The 18,366-nt window shown below is 39.8% G+C and overlaps 1 protein-coding gene across 1 annotated transcript; it reads right to left on the bottom strand.

Moving 5' to 3' along the window:
- Positions 1–3,544: 3,544 nt before the first annotated feature.
- LOC145956710 (uncharacterized) lies at positions 3,545–5,024 on the bottom strand. The gene is made up of 2 exons (XM_083072254.1): positions 4,215–5,024; positions 3,545–4,137 (listed from the first exon to the last, which is right to left on the bottom strand). Exons 1-2 carry the CDS (start codon positions 4,572–4,574, stop codon positions 3,955–3,957), a joined length of 543 nt encoding a protein of 180 aa, XP_082928380.1. The 5' UTR covers positions 4,575–5,024; the 3' UTR covers positions 3,545–3,954.
- Positions 5,025–18,366: the final 13,342 nt, after the last annotated feature.

Below are 18,366 nucleotides of genomic sequence, written 5' to 3' on the forward strand. Positions count from 1 at the left end.
AGATATTGTCTGTTGTGAGGTTAATTTTCACAATTTTATTTTTAGATACTATCTAAAGGTGAATTCTCTTAAAGACCACTTTCACAAGTGGTCCATGGGTGCATCATCAATTTTCACCCTTAGATGCATCTAAACTAGTAGACCATAATACACCTTACCACACTGGATCTAAATTTTTTATTTTTTTACTGATTTTTTTTTTTTTAAATTACCCAAAAAAAAAACACGTGGCAACAGACGCAGCTGCTACTGACACTCGGAATGGGCCGTTCTGAAATCAGAACGGGCCGTTCCAAATGAACAAATAACACATAAATATTGGACCAAAACGGGCCGTTCCAGATGACAAAAAAACACATGACGAATGGAACGGAACGGCCCGTTCCGAATTCAAAAATGAAACATCAATAATTAAATCAGAACGGGCCGTTCTGAAAACGGAACGACCCGTTCTAACTACAAATTTGTCACACGAATTTTTTAAAGCAAAATAATATATTTTTTTCCATTCTACTAAATTACATCTACACCCTAAGCCCTAAACCCAAAAAATCTTATACTAAGGTCCATAATACAAGACCAAACAATATAAACTCTTGTACTACCAAATATATAAGAAAAGTTGTCATCCACTAAGGCTCATAATACAAGACCAAACATTATAAACTCCTATACTACCAAATATATGAGAAAGGCGGTCATCCATGTAAAGTCTAAGTAAAGAGAACCTTAGGCCCACCAAACTCATTGGGCTCACTAAGCTCAGAAGTAAACAAAAGCCCAAAACTAGGCCCAATAAGCTTAAAACCCAAAAAGTCTTATACTAAGGCCCATAATACAAGACCAAACATTATAAACTCCTATACTACCAAATATATGAGAAAGGTGGTCATCCATGTAAAGACCAAGTAAAGAGAACCTTAGGCCCACCAAACTCATTGGGCTCACTAAGCTCAGAAGCAGTCAAAAGCTCAAAGGCCCATGAAGCCCAAAACTAGGCCCAATAAGCTTAAAACCCAAAAAGTCTTATACTAAGGCCCATAATACAAGACCAAACATTATAAACTCCTATACTACCAAATATATGAGAAAGGTGGTCATCCATGTAAAGCCCAAGTAAAGAGAACCTTAGGCCCACCAAACTCATTGGGCTCACTAAGCTCAAAAGTAAACAAAAGCCCAAAGGCCCATAAAGCCCAAAACTAGGCCCAATAAGCTTAAAATCCAAAAAGTCTTATACTAAGACCCATAATACAAGACCAAACAATATAAATTCCTATACTACCAAATATATGAGAAAGGTGGTCATCTATATAAAGCCCAAGTAAAGAGAACCTTAGGCCCACCAAATCCATTAGGCTCACTAAGCTCAGAAGTAATCAAAAGTCCAAAGGCCCATGAAGCCCAAAACTAGGCCCAATAAGCTTAAAACCCAAAAAGTCTTATACTAAGGCTCATAATACAAGACCAAAACAAAAGCCCAAAGGTCCATGAAGTACAAAACTAGGTTAGTGAGCCCAATGAGTTTGGTGGGCCAAAGGTTCTCTTTACTTGGGCTTTACATAGATGACCACCTTTCTCATATATTTGGCAGTATAGGAGTTTATATTGTTTGGTCTTGTATTATGGGCCTTAGTATAAGACTTTTTGGGTTTTAAGCTTATTGGGCCTAGTTTTGGGCTTCATGGGCCTTTGGACTTTTAATTGCTTTTGAGCTTAGTGAGCCCAATGGGTTTGATGGGCCTAAAGTTCTCTTTACTTGGATTTTACATAGATGACCACCTTTCTCATATATTTGGTAGTATAGGAGTTTATATTGCTTGGTCTTGTATTATGGGCCTTAGTATATGACTTTTTGGGTTTTAAGCTTATTGGACCTAGTTTTGGGCTTCATGGGCCTTTGAGCTTTTGATTGCTTATGAGCTTAGTGAGCCCAATGAGTTTGGTGGGCCTAAGGTTCTCTTTACTTGGTCTTTAGTATAGGAGTTTATATTGTTTGGTCTTGTATTATGGACCTAAGTATAAGACTTTTTGGGTTTTAAGCTTGTTGGGCCTAGCTTTGGGCTTCATGGGCCTTTAGACTTTTGATTGCTTTTGAGCTTAGTGAGCCTAATGGGTTTGATGAGCATAAGGTTCTCTTTACTTGGACTTTACATAGATGACCACCTTTCTCATATATTTGGTAGTATAGGAGTTTATATTGTTTGGTCTTGTATTATGGGCCTTAGTATAAGACTTTTTGGATTTTAAGCTTATTGGGCCTAGTTTTGGGCTTCATGGGCCTTTGGACTTTTTATTGCTTTTGAGCTTAATGAGCCCAATGGGTTTGATGGGCCTAAGGTTCTCTTTACTTGGGCTTTACATAGATGACCACCTTTCTCATATATTTGGTAGTATAGGAGTTTATATTGCTTGGTCTTGTATTATGGGCCTTTGTATATGACTTTTTGGGTTTTAAGCTTATTGGACCTAGTTTTGGGCTTCATGGGCCTTTGAGCTTTTGACTGCTTCTGAGCTTAGTGAGCCCAATGAGTTTGGTGGGCCTAAGGTTCTCTTTACTTGGTCTTTAGTATAGGAGTTTATATTGTTTGGTCTTGTATTATGGACCTAAGTATAAGACTTTTTGGGTTTTAAGCTTGTTGGGCCTAGCTTTGGGCTTCATGGGCCTTTAGACTTTTGATTGCTTTTGAGCTTAGTGAGCCTAATGGGTTTGATGGGCATAAGGTTCTCTTTACTTGGACTTTACATAGATGACCACCTTTCTCATATATTTGGTAGTATAGGAGTTTATATTGTTTGGTCTTGTATTATGGGCCTTAGTATAAGACTTTTTGGGTTTTAAGTTTATTAGGCCTAGTTTTGGCCTTTATTCATAAGATGTTTGATGTCATTGAGGAAGGGGCTTCATATCTCGCTCAATTGAAAAACTATACTTAAATTTTAAATGTGATTTAGTAGAATGAAAAAAAAAAAAAACAAATATGTAGCCAGAAGGGGCCGTTCCGAAATCAGAACGGCCCGTTCTGATTTAAGTAATCATATGTTATTTTTAAATCTGGAACGGGCCGTTCAGATTTCAGAACGGCCCGTTCTGGTGTAGTTTATCACGTGTTTTTTTTTTCTAGAACGGCCCGTTCTGGTGCATTATTCCTGTGTTATTTTTTCATCTAGAACGGGCCGTTCTGGTTTCAGAACGGCCCGTTCTGGAAGTGACAGCTGCTGCGTCAGTCATCGTAATACATGTTTTTTTTAGGTAATTTAAAAAAAAATTCAGTAAAATATTCAGAAATTTTATCCAGTGTGTGAAGGTGTACAATATATTTTCTCACTAAATCACAATCTCAACCATTCATTGTTTTTAATATTATATCTATGGTGATTTTAAATGCACCATCCATGGACTACTTGTCCAACTTCTCCATCATAGACATCACCCTATCTAAAAAAATCTCTCGACCAATAGAAACAATTGTTATATATAAATTTATGTTCATTTTTTTATTTGAATGATGTAAAACTTTGCTTGCATTATATCAACTTTTGTTGTTAAAGAAAGATAAAATGATAATAATCTATTTTTTATTATTTGGTTGGAGAAAGAGTGAAAAAACGAGAGATAAAGTTGTGTCAGAAAAACAAAATTCATTTTCTTTCTTTCTTAACACGTTTCTTGAGATTCAAATTTCAAACTTTTTTCTTCTCTCACTTTCTCTGCACCATACCAAGTTACAATAAGTTAGAAACCAATAACTCACAATAAAGCAAGCCGTTAAAACTAGAAATAAGTAAGAACTAAGAACTCAAAACACGCTTGTGTTTACTACACACCAACAGTAAGATTCCTCATTTGATCATCGCAACCAATATCATCCAAAAACTTGCCATTCCCACGAAACAAAAACTGTAAGTCAAGGTAAGCATTTTAACTTCAAAAACAACAAATCATATGATATATTATACCTGTTTAATAGGGCAAGTAAAACAGTATTTAACTGAACCAAGGTTCTGCATTGCTTTAACCCTTCTACACACTCCAGCAGGACACACACACTCAGGATACTTAAACGCTGGAGGCTGCAAATCACTCTCATCAACGGGATCATCGCACCATTTAACAAAGTCTTTACACTTCGCCCCCTAAACAACAAACGAAAAGCACACTTAACAAAAACTGAGAAAGTGTTATGTTATCATCGTTGAAACCATTTGCATACCCTTTTGATGGGGCAAGTGTAGTACTTTCTGCCACTGTTTTTGACACTTTTTGCGGTTCTCACATCGCAACGCCCGTGGCCACAGCGGCACCATATGTTGTGGACGCAAGGGGAATCGTTGGTGATGAAGGGTCTTGCATTAGAGGACTTGAGTGGACAGTGCCAGGACCAGTGACCCTTCTGATGGCACGTGTGGCACGTGTCATTTTCCATTCTTTTGATCACACTTGGACTGTAACGTGTGAAAATTTCAGGTGTGTTGGGGTAGAGTTGAGCGAGTGAGGATTCTGGGGTTGAAAGTGAGAAAGGTGGCAGAGGCTTGTTCGCCTCTGTTTCACACACGTTCTTCTCATGATCCATGCGATCAAAAGAAGACAGAATAGAACAACATGTAAACAACGAGAGAGTGAGAGGAAACAGTTGTGTGGACGAAGTCTAAGTTGATATCAATTACGACAAGGTACATATAGACATGTTTGGAAATGAAGGTTCTTGAAAAGACTTGTTGTACGAACAAGTTATTTGAAATTTTTTAACCGAATAAAATATGGATAAAAAATCTTCTATCCCTGTCTCTAATTCCTGTCCCCCCAATCATAAAGTGCCATGTCATTATATTTATTTATTTTTTTTTATAGCCTTCTTCCTCCTCCACCACTGCTGCCGCACCTGTCTCCACCACTGCCGCCGTGCTCTTTCTGCCGCCGCCCACGACAAGGCTTCCGGATCGGACAGCCTTCGCCTCTTCCCGCCCTCCGACGCCGCCGAAACGAAACCCTCCGCGACTCTGCCTTCTCGCGGGGGATTTCGTTTCGGCGGCGTCGGAGGGCGGGAAGAGGTGGAGGCTGTCCGATCCGGAAGCCTTGTCGTGGGCGGCGGCGGAGGGAGCACGGCGGCAGCGGTGGAGGAGGAAGAAGGCTACATTTGTGACGCGGGAGTGGTGGCAGCGGGTTGAGTTCCGGCGTCGTTGAGTTTGTGATACGGTGGCCGGAAATCGTTGTCGTCGTGGCTGGAAATTGAGTCCGTTGTGGGGTTGACAGAGTTGGCCACTGGGTGGCGGCGACAGAGGAAGCGCAGCGGCAGCAGAGGGAGCGCAGCAGCAGTGGCGGTGGAGGAGGAAGAAGGCTACATAACAAATTGGTTACATTTTTTTTAAAAAAATAAAAATAAATATAATGATGTGGCACTTTATGATTGGGGGGACAGGGTTAGGGGACAGGAATTGGGGACAGAAGATTTTGATCCATAAAATATAACTTGTCTAGGAAGTTAGACAATGCTTTATATAGAAAAAAAAATTAAAAAGAGGTTATTTTTTAAGGTGTTTTTGTGTTATTTTTCTATTAAAATTTATGTTAAATTGAATAAAAAGGTTTTATTCGATGCGAGTTAGAGTAAGTGGTAAAGGATCTAAATGGAACTTTCACCTTTTTGATGAGTTTGAATTTCTTTATTACTACATAGTTCAGTCTCCCCATAGAGAACACCTGCATGCATACTAACTGTGGAGATACACCTTTGATAAATGGAAGACTAAATCAATAAATTGTACCATCTATAATATATAATTTACAACATCAGTAATTTACCTTATTTACATGTAACTTTTGTTTTTTAGAAAATAAGGTATGTAAAGTAGTTTGTTTTTTTAGAGAATAAGGTATTTAGAAAATAAGGTATGTAAAATAGTTTGTTTTTTTAGAAAATAAGGTATTTAGAAAATAAGGTATTCACATTATCATCCAATCACAAACTAATATAATAATTACCTTATTAATTTTTTATTGGTTTATTTAGTGTGTGTGAAGAATCAAATTACACTAATATAATTTTTACAACTATAACATATATAAAATTTTATAATAGTATAAAATTATTAGATACTTCATTTGTATAAATCAAGTTTGACATAATATGTAATTTTGAAAATATATTAAAATATAAATAACTTGATTATCTTTATATTGTTATTTAATTTTAACAAAATTGGACATATAAATTCAAGGTAATATAAAATTATAATTCATTAACTGAATTGATAAAATTCACTTCAATATAAAATTATTAACAATATAATAATTGGTAAAAGTTATATCAATATAATTTTATCTATTTACATATATATATATATATATATATATATAATAATAATAATAATAATAATAATAATAATAATAAAGAGCTCATTTATTTGGTTTACATATTCTTTTAAATTTACTATTTTACTTTAGACTCATAAAATATCAAGATTGTGTTTTCCATTGTTTTTTTTAAATTTTTTTTTTAAATAGACATAATTTTGATTGTTTATTTCACAACACAATCACAAAAAACTAACCCAACCAATAAAAAAATCATTAATATTTCTGATAAATAATGTAAATTAAGTTAATTAATGAAACAGAAAAGTTGAGTATTACATAGTTACAAGTGAATCGTGCTAAATCTCATTTGGGTTCATTGAGCCATGAACATTAATCCATGAGTTTTTCCTTAACAAGATCGTCGATACGAATATTCAATAATGCATTTGCAACTTGAACACAACCACTATCACGAGAAAAATAAAAATACAATTTTCCATCTTATAAATACGGTTTAATTTCTTCAATAATCAATGAAGAACTAATATGGAAGAGACAAAAATTTATACAATGAAAACATTTGGGTAACATAATTCATCCGAAGTATGAAAATGAAATGTAGTGTGCCTTGACCATCCCAAAACAAGAGTCTAATCTTGTACTTCCTCCAAGTGGGTAATGTTTTCAATGTTGATATCTTTACCATTATGATCACAAGTTGATCAATTATAATCTTTCGAACTCTTTAACTAAAATGATCACAAGCTAATTTCTTCAACTTTTGAGCTTTTCAACTAAAATGATCATAAATTGATATCTTCAAGCTTTTGAACTCTTCAACTACAATGATCACAAGTTATATCTTTACCATACTATCACAACTGATCAAATACAAGTTTATGAGCCCTTCAACTAAAATGATCATAAGTTGATTTCTTTACCATTATCATCACAAGTTGGTCACTTCTAGCTTCTAAGCTCTTCAACTACAATGATTAAGAGTTGATCTCTTCATTATGATCAAAAGTTGATCAACTACGATCTTCTAAAATCTTTGCAATTACAACCATAAGTTGATATCTTAACATTAAATTCACAAGTTGGCCAACTACAAGTTTCCAAACTCTTCAATTGAAACGATCACAAGATGATCTCTTTACATTATGACCACAATCTAATCACTTTGCTATTATGACCGCATGTCGATCACTTTGCCTCATCACTTCAAGCTTTCAAGCTTTTCGATCTAAAATGACCACAAGTTGATCTATTTACTGTAACGACCCGGCTAGTCACTACACACGGCATCGTACACTAGAAACTCCAGACAGATAGAACAAGTATATAAATATAGGATCTAGAATATATAAATATACAAAGTTCTGGTCTGACTAGGGTTAAAGTGCACCAAAGAAAATTACAACCAAATGCTACTATCCCAAGTAGCTACAAGCAAAATATCCACACAAGCAAAACAGCTCCAAGGTCCGCCGGAGACTCATCCCAAGACGCCCACCTATTCCTGTTCTGCTCCCATACATAGTATGATCATCGCAGTCCAACAACATGGAAAACAGCAAAGGGTAAGCTAGTATACTTTAAAAATCAACCTATAATTAAATGCATAGTAATATGATTAAGTCCGTCGTCATATTTAATAGCACATTTGCACAGCTCATACTATTCAGCAATATCAGCACCGCGATGCGGCTACATCGACACTGCTTAGCAGCAGCAACAACAACAGCAACAGCAACAACACCACCTCAAGTGGTTATAATGGCCCCTCAATTAGGCACATATCAGCACCAGCTAGCGGTTATTACAGCACCACGTATGTGGCAAACAACAGCACCGACTTAACGGCTACAGCACCACACCATTCAGCATAGTACAGCATGGCATATTACAGCACAGCACAACATTTCAACACATCATACAACTCAGCTTGGCTCAACAACATTAATCAATATTAGTCAGCATAAATCAGCATATTCAAAAAAAAACACATCCAAAACAACCTTCAACTTATCATAATCACTCATTGTAAAACGACACTAATTATAGAATATCTGGAGTCATAATACTCCTATCATGTTCATCCTTATATCATATTAATGATAAGAAAATTTCCTACAACTCTCAGGAAGACCCCAAATCCTAATTCCTTCATCTACCATGTGAAAAATTTTAAAAACCGAAACAACTATAACTAATGCTGATAGCTTGACCCCCATTCACTAAAACGGCCATATCTGGAGTTCTAAAACTCCTTTTTGAGTGATTCCAGCGGCATTGGAAAGCTAACATCCAAGGCTATAACTTTCATGAAGACTACAAAGTCCAATTCTGAAAGTACAAAGGCGCTCAGCGCCTCCAAAGCGCTCAGCGCTTTGCCTCCAGAGATTCTCCTCTAGCTCTCTGCCTCTAAAGCGCTCAGCGGTTTAAAACGGCTCAGCCGTTTGGCTCCAGGGGGCTCTCTGCCCCCAAAGCGCTCAGCGCCTTACAACGGCTCAGCCGTTTGGTTCCAGGGGCTCTCTGCCCCCAAAGCGCTCAGTACCTTTAAACGGCTCAGCCGTTTGCGACAGCGAACACAATCCCTCCACCATTTTTGAACAACAATCCTGCAGATCTTAACAGAAAATTAACATGCAAATGGATCAAAATGTCACATTTTCATCAAGGAGTTCAAAGATACCAGCTTTATATGCATGCAACCACAAATCAGAGAAAATCAAACTTTGGATTCAAGACCACAAAACCCCCAAAGTTTCAGCAGCTCAGCCAATAAAATCACTCATTTTCAACCCCCAAAGAGTTCGTAGAACTCGTTTCAACCCCAGAAAAACCAAATGACTAGCTTCCCTTACCTCAAAATGAAGATCGCAACTTCCGGGAATGAGAAAAGGAGAAGAAGGGGAAAAGCTCCACGAAGAAGAAAGTGACCCACGCCTCAGTTAATCCTCAACACGCGAAACAGCACCTTGAATTCACACCCCAAGGAGAAAGATTAGTGAAGTGAGGAGGGAGGAGTAAGGAGAGTAAGGGTGAAGGGAAATGGAGAGTGAGTGGGAGAGGGGGGTGTCGGGGAGAGAAAAAAAAATGAATAGGGGAAGTAGGGTCTCACAACCTCCCTAACAATAGGAGTTTTCGTCCCCGAAAATAGACTTACTTGGGAAAAGAAATGGATACTGCTCTCGGCACTGCTGCTCAACCTCCCAAGTAGCCTCACCAGTAGCTGCATCCCACAGCACCTTTACCAGAGGAATGAACTTGCCTCTCAACTCTTTCAACTTATGATCAACCACAGCTACTGGCAACTTCTCATACGTCAAATTCTCCTTCACCTGTACATCATCTAGCTCCACCACATGACTCGGGTCATGGACGTACTTTCTCAGCTGGGAGACATGAAACACATCGTGCAGGTTTGAAAGGGATGGTGGCAAAGCCAACCGATAAGCAACTGGACCTACCCGGTGTATGATCTGATAAGGACCCACAAATCTTGGTGTTAACTTTCGAGCCTTCAGCGCTCTACCCACACCAGAAGTCGGAGTCACCTTCAGAAACACATGTTCCCCCTCAGCAAACTCCAAAGGCTTACGCCTTTTGTCAGCATATGATTTCTGCCTACTCTGGGCAGTCCTCATTTTCTCCTGAATCATCTTCACCTTCTCAGTAGTCTGTAGGATCAACTCCGGTCCCACAACCATTGACTCACCATCCTGATACCAGCACAGAGGAGTCCTACATCTCCTGCCATATAAGGCTTCAAACGGCACCATCCCAATACTAGCATGAAAACTGTTGTTGTAAGTAAACTCCACAAGCGGTAATACCTCCTCCCAACTACCCAAGTGATCTAACACACAAGCCCTCAACAGATCCTCCAAGGACTGGATTGTCCTCTCCGACTGACCATCCGTCTGCGGATGATAAGCAGAACTTAGCTTCAGCTTTGTGCCTAGAGCTTGGTGTAGACTCTGCCAAAATGTAGAAGTGAACCTCGGATCTCGGTCGAAAATAATACTGGAAGGCACCCCGTGCAACCGTACTATCTCCCTCACATACAACTGTGTCAGCTTCTCCAAGGACCACTTCATGTTGACAGGCAAGAAATGCGCACACGTGGTCAACCGATCAACAATCACCCAGATAGCATCACTATTCCTAGCGGACCTAGGCAACCCCATAATGAAATCCATAGTAATGCTATCCCACTTCCATTCCGGAATTTCCATCTGCTGCATTAACCCACTCAGCTTCTGATGCTCAACCTTTGCCTTCTGACAGGTCAGACAGGCCGCCACATACTCAGCTATCTCCCTCTTCATACCAGACCACCAGAAAGTCTTCTTGAGGTCTTGGTACATCTTAGTCATACCTGGGTGTATGCTAAGTCTACTTTTGTGGACCTCCTCCAGCACAGCTCTCTTCAGCTCAGCGTCCTGAGGTAGGCAAATCCTGCCCCTAAACCTCAAGATCCCATCTTCTCCCCGCGCAAAACCAGCAACTTTCTCGGTACCCAATAAACCAAGAAGTCTCACCAATTCCTCATCCTACAACTGCTTGAGTCCAACCTGCCTCAAGAACTCATTACTTATAGTAACTGCCCCACAACTAATGTGATCCTGAGCTAACTTCACACAGAGATTCAAATCTCTGAACTTCTCAACCAGCTCCAGCTCCCTCATCATCATGTTCGACATGTGGATGGATTTCCTACTTAGTGCATCTGCCACCACATTGGCCTTGCCCGGATGATACATCAACTGAAAATCATAATCCTTCAGAAACTCCATCCACCGCCTCTGCCTCATGTTCAACTCTTTCTGATCAAACAAGTACTTCAGACTCTTGTGATCACTAAAAACGTTGAACCGCGCACCATATAAATAATGCCTCCATATTTTCAAGGCAAATACCACAGCTGCTAACTCCAAGTCGTGAGTAGGATAATTCCTCTCGTGATTCTTCAGTTGCCTTGAAGCATACGCCACCACCCTCCCGTTTTGCATCAGCACACAGCCCAGACCCTGGTGAGAAGCATCACAATATACCTCAAAAGGTTCACCAGAATCCGGCAACATCAGCACGGGAGAAGTAGTTAACCTTCTCTTCAACTCAACAAAACTCTGCTCACATGCATCAGTCCAAATGAATGGCTGCTCCTTCCTAGTCAGCTGGGTCAGAGGCGTTACTATCTTGGAGAATCCCTCAATGAACCTCCTATAGTAACCCGCCAAACCCACAAAACTTTGAATATCAGTGACGGTTCTGAGACGCTCCCACTGCAACACCGACTCCACCTTAGTCGGATCAACAGCAATCCCCTCAGCTGAGATCACATGTCCCAAGAACTTCACCTCATCTAACCAGAACTCACATTTTGAAAGCTTAGCATACAGCTGCTTCGCCTTCAAAATCTCCAGCACTGTCCTCAAGTGTTCACCGTGCTCCTCCCGGTTCCTTGAATAAATCAAGATATCATCAATGAACACCACAACGAATTTATCCAAGAACGGCCGAAAGATCCTGTTCATGTAGTCCATGAACACAGCAGGGGCGTTGGTCACACCAAACGGCATCACAACATACTCATAGTGACCATACCTAATCCTGAAAGCAGTCTTCGGTATGTCACCCTCCCTCACCCTAATCTGGTGATAGCCTGATCTCAAATCAATTTTGAAAAACACTGATGCTCCCCTCAATTGATCCATTAAGTCATCTATCCGTGGAAGTGGATATTTGTTCTTAATGGTCAATTTGTTCAGCTGTCGATAATCAACACACAGTCGACTACCTCCATCCTTCTTCTTTACTAATAACACCGGAGCACCCCACGGTGAAACGCTCGGTCTCACCAACTGCTTTTCCAATAAGTCCTCCAACTGACCTTTCAGCTCAGCCAGCTCAGCAGGAGCCATCCTATAGGGAGCTACTGACACTGGTCCCGCACCTGGAACCAAGTCAATGCTGAACTCCATCTCCCTAACAGGAGGCAACCCAGGCACCTCGTCAGGGAACACCTCGGCATACTCCCTCACCACATCGATACCAGCTAAGATCCTCTCGGTCTCCACACTCGTGGCAGCAAGCAGAAGACAGCACTCTGCCCCATCCCTCAGTAGGGACTCAGCTTGGACAGCTGAGATCAACAGCTCATCCTCCTCTTGAGGGAAGATTAACCGCCTATTGGCACAGTCTATAAGGATGCGATTGGCAGACAACCAATCCATCCCTAAGATTATGTCAATATCCACCAAAGGTAAACAAATCAAGTTCACCTTGTACTTCTTCTCATTCACCACAACTGGACAACCCACGCATAATTCAGAAGCAATCACAGAAGCAGAAGCGGGCGTCGACACAAGTAGTCTCAACCCCAACTCACACATAGGCACACCCAACAAAGCAGCACATGCATATGATATAAATGAATGTGTAGCACCAGAGTCAAATAGAATCATCACATCCTTACCAGCGGCTTTGCCCTTCCCCTTCACAAGATCAGAAGAAGTCGAAGCCTCAGCACCCGTCAAAGCAAATACCCTACCAGTAGTAGTAGGTCTGTCACCCCTTTGTGTATCAGCTCTTTGTGCACTACTCCTCTGAGTATCAACCCTCTGTACATTACTCCTCTGAGTGCTCCTCTCTGTTCTATCCCTCGTAGGACAATTGGCCGACTCGTGGCCCATCTGATGACATCTGAAGCAACGGCTCTCCGTGTGCGGACAGTCCCTGATAAAGTGGGGCCTAGCACACCTGAAACACCTCAGAATGGCACCTCCACTCTGTCTACCTCCACTAGCAGCACTGGAAGATTGCCTAGAAACAGAACCCCCTTGCCGTGGTTGGGGCCTGTCATATGGTTTCCTCTGACTCTCACCCTTCTTGGACCCAGATGGTCCCCCAATAGTCCTCACAGCACGGTTGCCACCTTCCAACTGCTCAACCACCTTCGCCTTCTCCACTAAGGCTGGGAACTCCGTGATGGCCATAGGCACCACCATCCTCTTCAGCTCATATTTCAATCCATCTGCAAATTTCCTGCATTTCCAAGCCTCAGGCATACCCTGCGAATAAAAACGGGCTAGGTGCTCGAATTTTATCGCATACTCTGATACTGTCATCCCACCCTGATGCAATCGCATAAATTCGGCCTCCTTGGCGTGCCTCACACTCTCAGGAAAGTATTTCTCTATGAACACTGTCCTGAAACACTCCCAGTCAACTGTAACTCCTCTAGCAACAAGCATTTGATAGGTGCCTCCCCACCAATGCTCAGCCTCTCCCACAAGCATGTACACAGCATATGCTAACCTCCTCTCGGGAGGACATCCTAGGACAGTGAAAATCTTTTCCAACTCACGGATCCAGCGGTCAGCTACCTCTGAATCCCCATCTCCTGTAAACTGCGGAGGGTTACACTTCCGGAACTCAGCAAGATCCCGGCTCTCCTGTGACCCTACAGGTCTTGCTGCACCAGCTGCAGCTCTCTCAGCCTCCATCTTAGCAAAATAGGCATTTTGTTGTTGCATAGCCATGGCCAACATCTCTAGGGCACGGGCTATCTACTCATTTGTCCTAGTCATCTTCTACAAAGGTAACAACATCTTTAGTAAACAATAACTAAACCACACAAAAATCAACAGCACAACAAATCATCACAGCAATTTTAGCACAGCAATTTTCAGCACAGCAGACGTCACAGTAAAACAACACAGCACAGAGCTAACACAGCAAAAAGCTTAAAGGGACCACCCCCAAAGAGTGTCCACTAGACTCGAACTGCTCTGATACCACTAAAGTGTAACGACCCGGCTAGTCACTACACACGGCATCGTACACTAGAAACTCCAGACAGATAGAACAAGTATATAAATATAGGATCTAGAATATATAAATATACAAAGTTCTGGTCTGACTAGGGTTAAAGTGCACCAAAGAAAATTACAACCAAATGCTACTATCCCAAGTAGCTACAAGCAAAATATCCACACAAGCAAAACAGCTCCAAGGTCCGCCGGAGACTCATCCCAAGACGCCCACCTATTCCTGTTCTGCTCCCATACATAGTATGATCATCGCAGTCCAACAACATGGAAAACAACAAAGGGTAAGCTAGTATACTTTAAAAATCAACCTATAATTAAATGCATAGTAATATGATTAAGTTTGTCGTCATATTTAAGAGCACATTTGCACAGCTCATACTATTCAGCAATATCAGCACCGCGATGCGGCTACATCGACACTGCTTAGCAGCAGCAACAGCAACAACAACAACAACAACACCACCTCAAGTGGTTATAATGGCCCCTCAATTAGGCACATATCAGCACCAGCTAGCGGTTATTACAGCACCACGTATGTGACAAACAACAGCACCGACTTAACGGCTACAGCACCACACCATTCAGCATAGTACAACATGGCATATTACAGCACATCACAACATTTCAACACATCATACAACTCAGCTTGGCTCAACAGCATTAATCAATATTAGTCAGCATAAATCAGCATATTCAAAAAAAAAACACATCCAAAACAACCTTCAACTTATCATAATCACTCATTGTAAAACGACAACCATTACTAATTATAGAATATCTGGAGTCATAATGCTCCTATCATGTTCATCCTTATATCATATTAATGATAAGAAAATTTCCTACAACTCTCAGGAATACCCCAAATCCTAATTCCTTCATCTACCATGTGAAAAATTTTAAAAACCGAAACAACTATAACTAATGCTGATAGCTTGACCCCCATTCACTAAAACGGCCATATCTGGAGTTCTAAAACTCCTTTTTGAGTGATTCCAGCGGCATTGGAAAGCTAACATCCAAGGCTACAACTTTCATGAAGACTACAAAGTCCAATTCTGAAAGTAAAAAGGCGCTCAGCGCCTCCAAAGCGCTCAGCGCTTTGCCTCCAGAGATTCTCCTCTAGCTCTCTGCCTCTAAAGCGCTCAGCGGTTTAAAACGGCTCAGCCGTTTGGCTCCAGGGGGCTCTCTGCCCCCAAAGCGCTCAGCGCCTTACAACGGCTCAGCCGTTTGGTTCCAGGGGCTCTCTGCCCCCAAAGCGCTCAGCGCCTTTAAACGGCTCAGCCGTTTGCGACAGCGAACACAATCCCTCCACCATTTTTGAACAACAATCTTGCAGATCTTAACAGAAAATTAACATGCAAATGGATCAAAATGTCACATTTTCATCAAGGAGTTCAAAGATACCAGCTTTATATGCATGCAACCACAAATCAGAGAAAATCAAACTTTGGATTCAAGACCACAAAACCCCCAAAGTTTCAGCAGCTCAGCCAATAAAATCACTCATTTTCAACCCCCAAAGAGTTCGTAGAACTCGTTTCAACCCCAGAAAAACCAAATGACTAGCTTCCCTTACCTCAAAATGAAGATCGCAACTTCCGGGAATGAGAAAAGGAGAAGAAGGGGAAAAGCTCCACGAAGAAGAAAGTGACCCACGCCTCAGTTAATCCTCAACACGCGAAACAGCACCTTGAATTCACACCCCAAGGAGAAAGATTAGTGAAGTGAGGAGGGAGGAGTAAGGAGAGTAAGGGTGAAGGGAAATGGAGAGTGAGTGGGAGAGGGGGGGTGTCGGGGAGAGAAAAAAAAATGAATAGGGGAAGTAGGGTCTCACATTTACCATTATGATCATAAATTATTCATCTACAACCTTTAGAGCTCTTGAACTAAAAAAATCACAAGATGATCTCTTTACCATTATGATCACAATTTGATCACTTCAAGTTTCTGAGCTCTTCAACCACAACCATCACAAGTTTATCTCTTCTTTATGATCACAACTTGATCAACTACGAGCTTCCGTAATCTCTGCAATTACAATCATAAGTTGACCACTTCACCATTATGATTACAATTTATCATTTACAAGCCTTCAAGCTTATTATTTTAACGATTATGAGATAATCACTTATAAGCACCTGAGCTTATTATCTTAAATGACTACATATTAGTCACTACTAAAAACTTATCACTTCTAGCTAGTGAGCTAAACATGTACAAGCTAATTGATCATTATTACAACATACAAGCTTACTATCTTTGGCAAACATAAAACAAATGATTATTAGCAAAACATGTAAACCACTTATGCATGCACAACACGCTTCAATCTGCATTATAAGTTTCTTCAAACTTCAAGCTAAACAACTTAACTTGACACAAGCAAGAAATAAAGCAATTTAAGCACAACTCATAACCCATTTTCCTTTAAAGAGCTCAAAGCTCGAGGGGCTTATGTACCACCCAGCTTGACTAGGTTGATCTAGCTTTCTCCTACTCACCCACACTAGGCCTCCAACCCATCATCATAAAGTGAAACCTTAGGCAATTAATTCCTAATAGCTAACAGGATATTTTGACATAAATATCTTCTAGATTATCGTAATTAAAAACATTATATTCACCTAATAGAATATCTTCACATAATTATCTCCTAAAGATTTCAAACTATCATAATCAAGCACATGATATTTGCTTCATTGATAAGATACTTTTTCATTTGAACAACCAAACCTTTGACCAGATGATAAAAATTAATCAATTATTTAAAGGGTACCAGTTGCCCCCATTATCGGCATTGGAGCATGAAGGATATCAATCCTACCATAAGTGCACGTACAAATTTTGATAGTAACGTTGGAGCACGAATTATAAGCTTCCAAGATCTCATGTCTTGAAGATTACAAGCTCTTAAGCTCTTGCTTAATGATTACAAGCTTATGAGCTCTTATGCAATTTTGAGCTTCCAAGCTCTTGCATTTCAATGATTATGAGCTTCTAAGCTTTAGAGTAATTATGAGCTTTTGAGCTCTCGCATCTTGAAGATTACAAGTTTTCATGCTCTTGCACAATTTTCAGCTTTCGAGCTCTCGTGACTTGAATTTTGAGATTGCTAGTGAGCAAGTTACCATCACCTCGGCAAAATCCAAACCCTTCACAAGGACCACAAATATTCATCAAATCCATTTCAAAGTTGTTAAGAGCATTGGTTTGATAGAAGTTTGAACTAGATTGGCTAACCTTTTGCAACGAATCCACCACAAAGTTAGTTGAAACCTTTGTACCTTGCCCTTGCTAACAAAACTTAGCATCTCCAATCCAAAAAGGTGACTTCACTCAACTCCTTCTCTCTAAAGAACTTGGAGCTCAAAGAGCTTATGTATTATCTAACTTGGTCAAGTTGAGATGAACTCATGCCCAACTCGAATAAGTCGAGCTAGGCACAAGCTCTCCCATACTAGCCCCCCAAACCATCAATGTCACAAGACAAAACCCTAGGTAGTTCATCTACAATGGCTACGAGAATATCTCCATGGCATATATCTCCTAGAGTTTTGGATCACATTATCAAAAACAATATCTCTACTTATCAAGAATAATGTCTTCGCTTATCAAGAAGAATATTTCTTAAAATCATGCAACATTATCTATAAGCCTAAAGATAAGAACAATCACCAATATATGGGGCACTGAGTATCATTCTAACCATAATTCTACACTTAAACTCTCCTCTAATTTGAGCATTGAAGTGACTTTACATGTGTCTTCTCCACCGTTAGCAATTGGAGTATAGAGAACATTTCTTCCCCTACTAGAAAACCTACAAATTATAATAAGAACAATATTGAATAGAAGTGGCATTAGGTTTGGTGAACTAATGTATAAAGCATCAAATTTCCAACTGGAAGATGATAGCAAAATTAATACAATGAGACATTGAAAGTAAAAAAGTAACACACAAACAAGTGAATTAATATATTTAGAATTATTTAATTTAAATCAATTTCCGTGAGATGAATCATTCATTTGTTTATCTTTCAAAAAAACATACCAAAAAAGTGTAACAGCTAAAAAAGAGGTTTTCTATTAATGTTTCATGTCCACTATTATTCACCATATAAATTTAATTTTATTATTATATTCACTTGGAAAAAAAAGTATTTATGTCTCACTATTTGTTAAAAAATAAAAATAAAATAAAATAAAATAAAAATGATAATATAG

This window comes from Cajanus cajan, chromosome 4, assembly GCF_000230855.2.
Source record: "Cajanus cajan strain Asha chromosome 4, NIPB_CcT2T_4, whole genome shotgun sequence".
Lineage (NCBI taxonomy): Eukaryota > Viridiplantae > Streptophyta > Magnoliopsida > Fabales > Fabaceae > Cajanus > Cajanus cajan.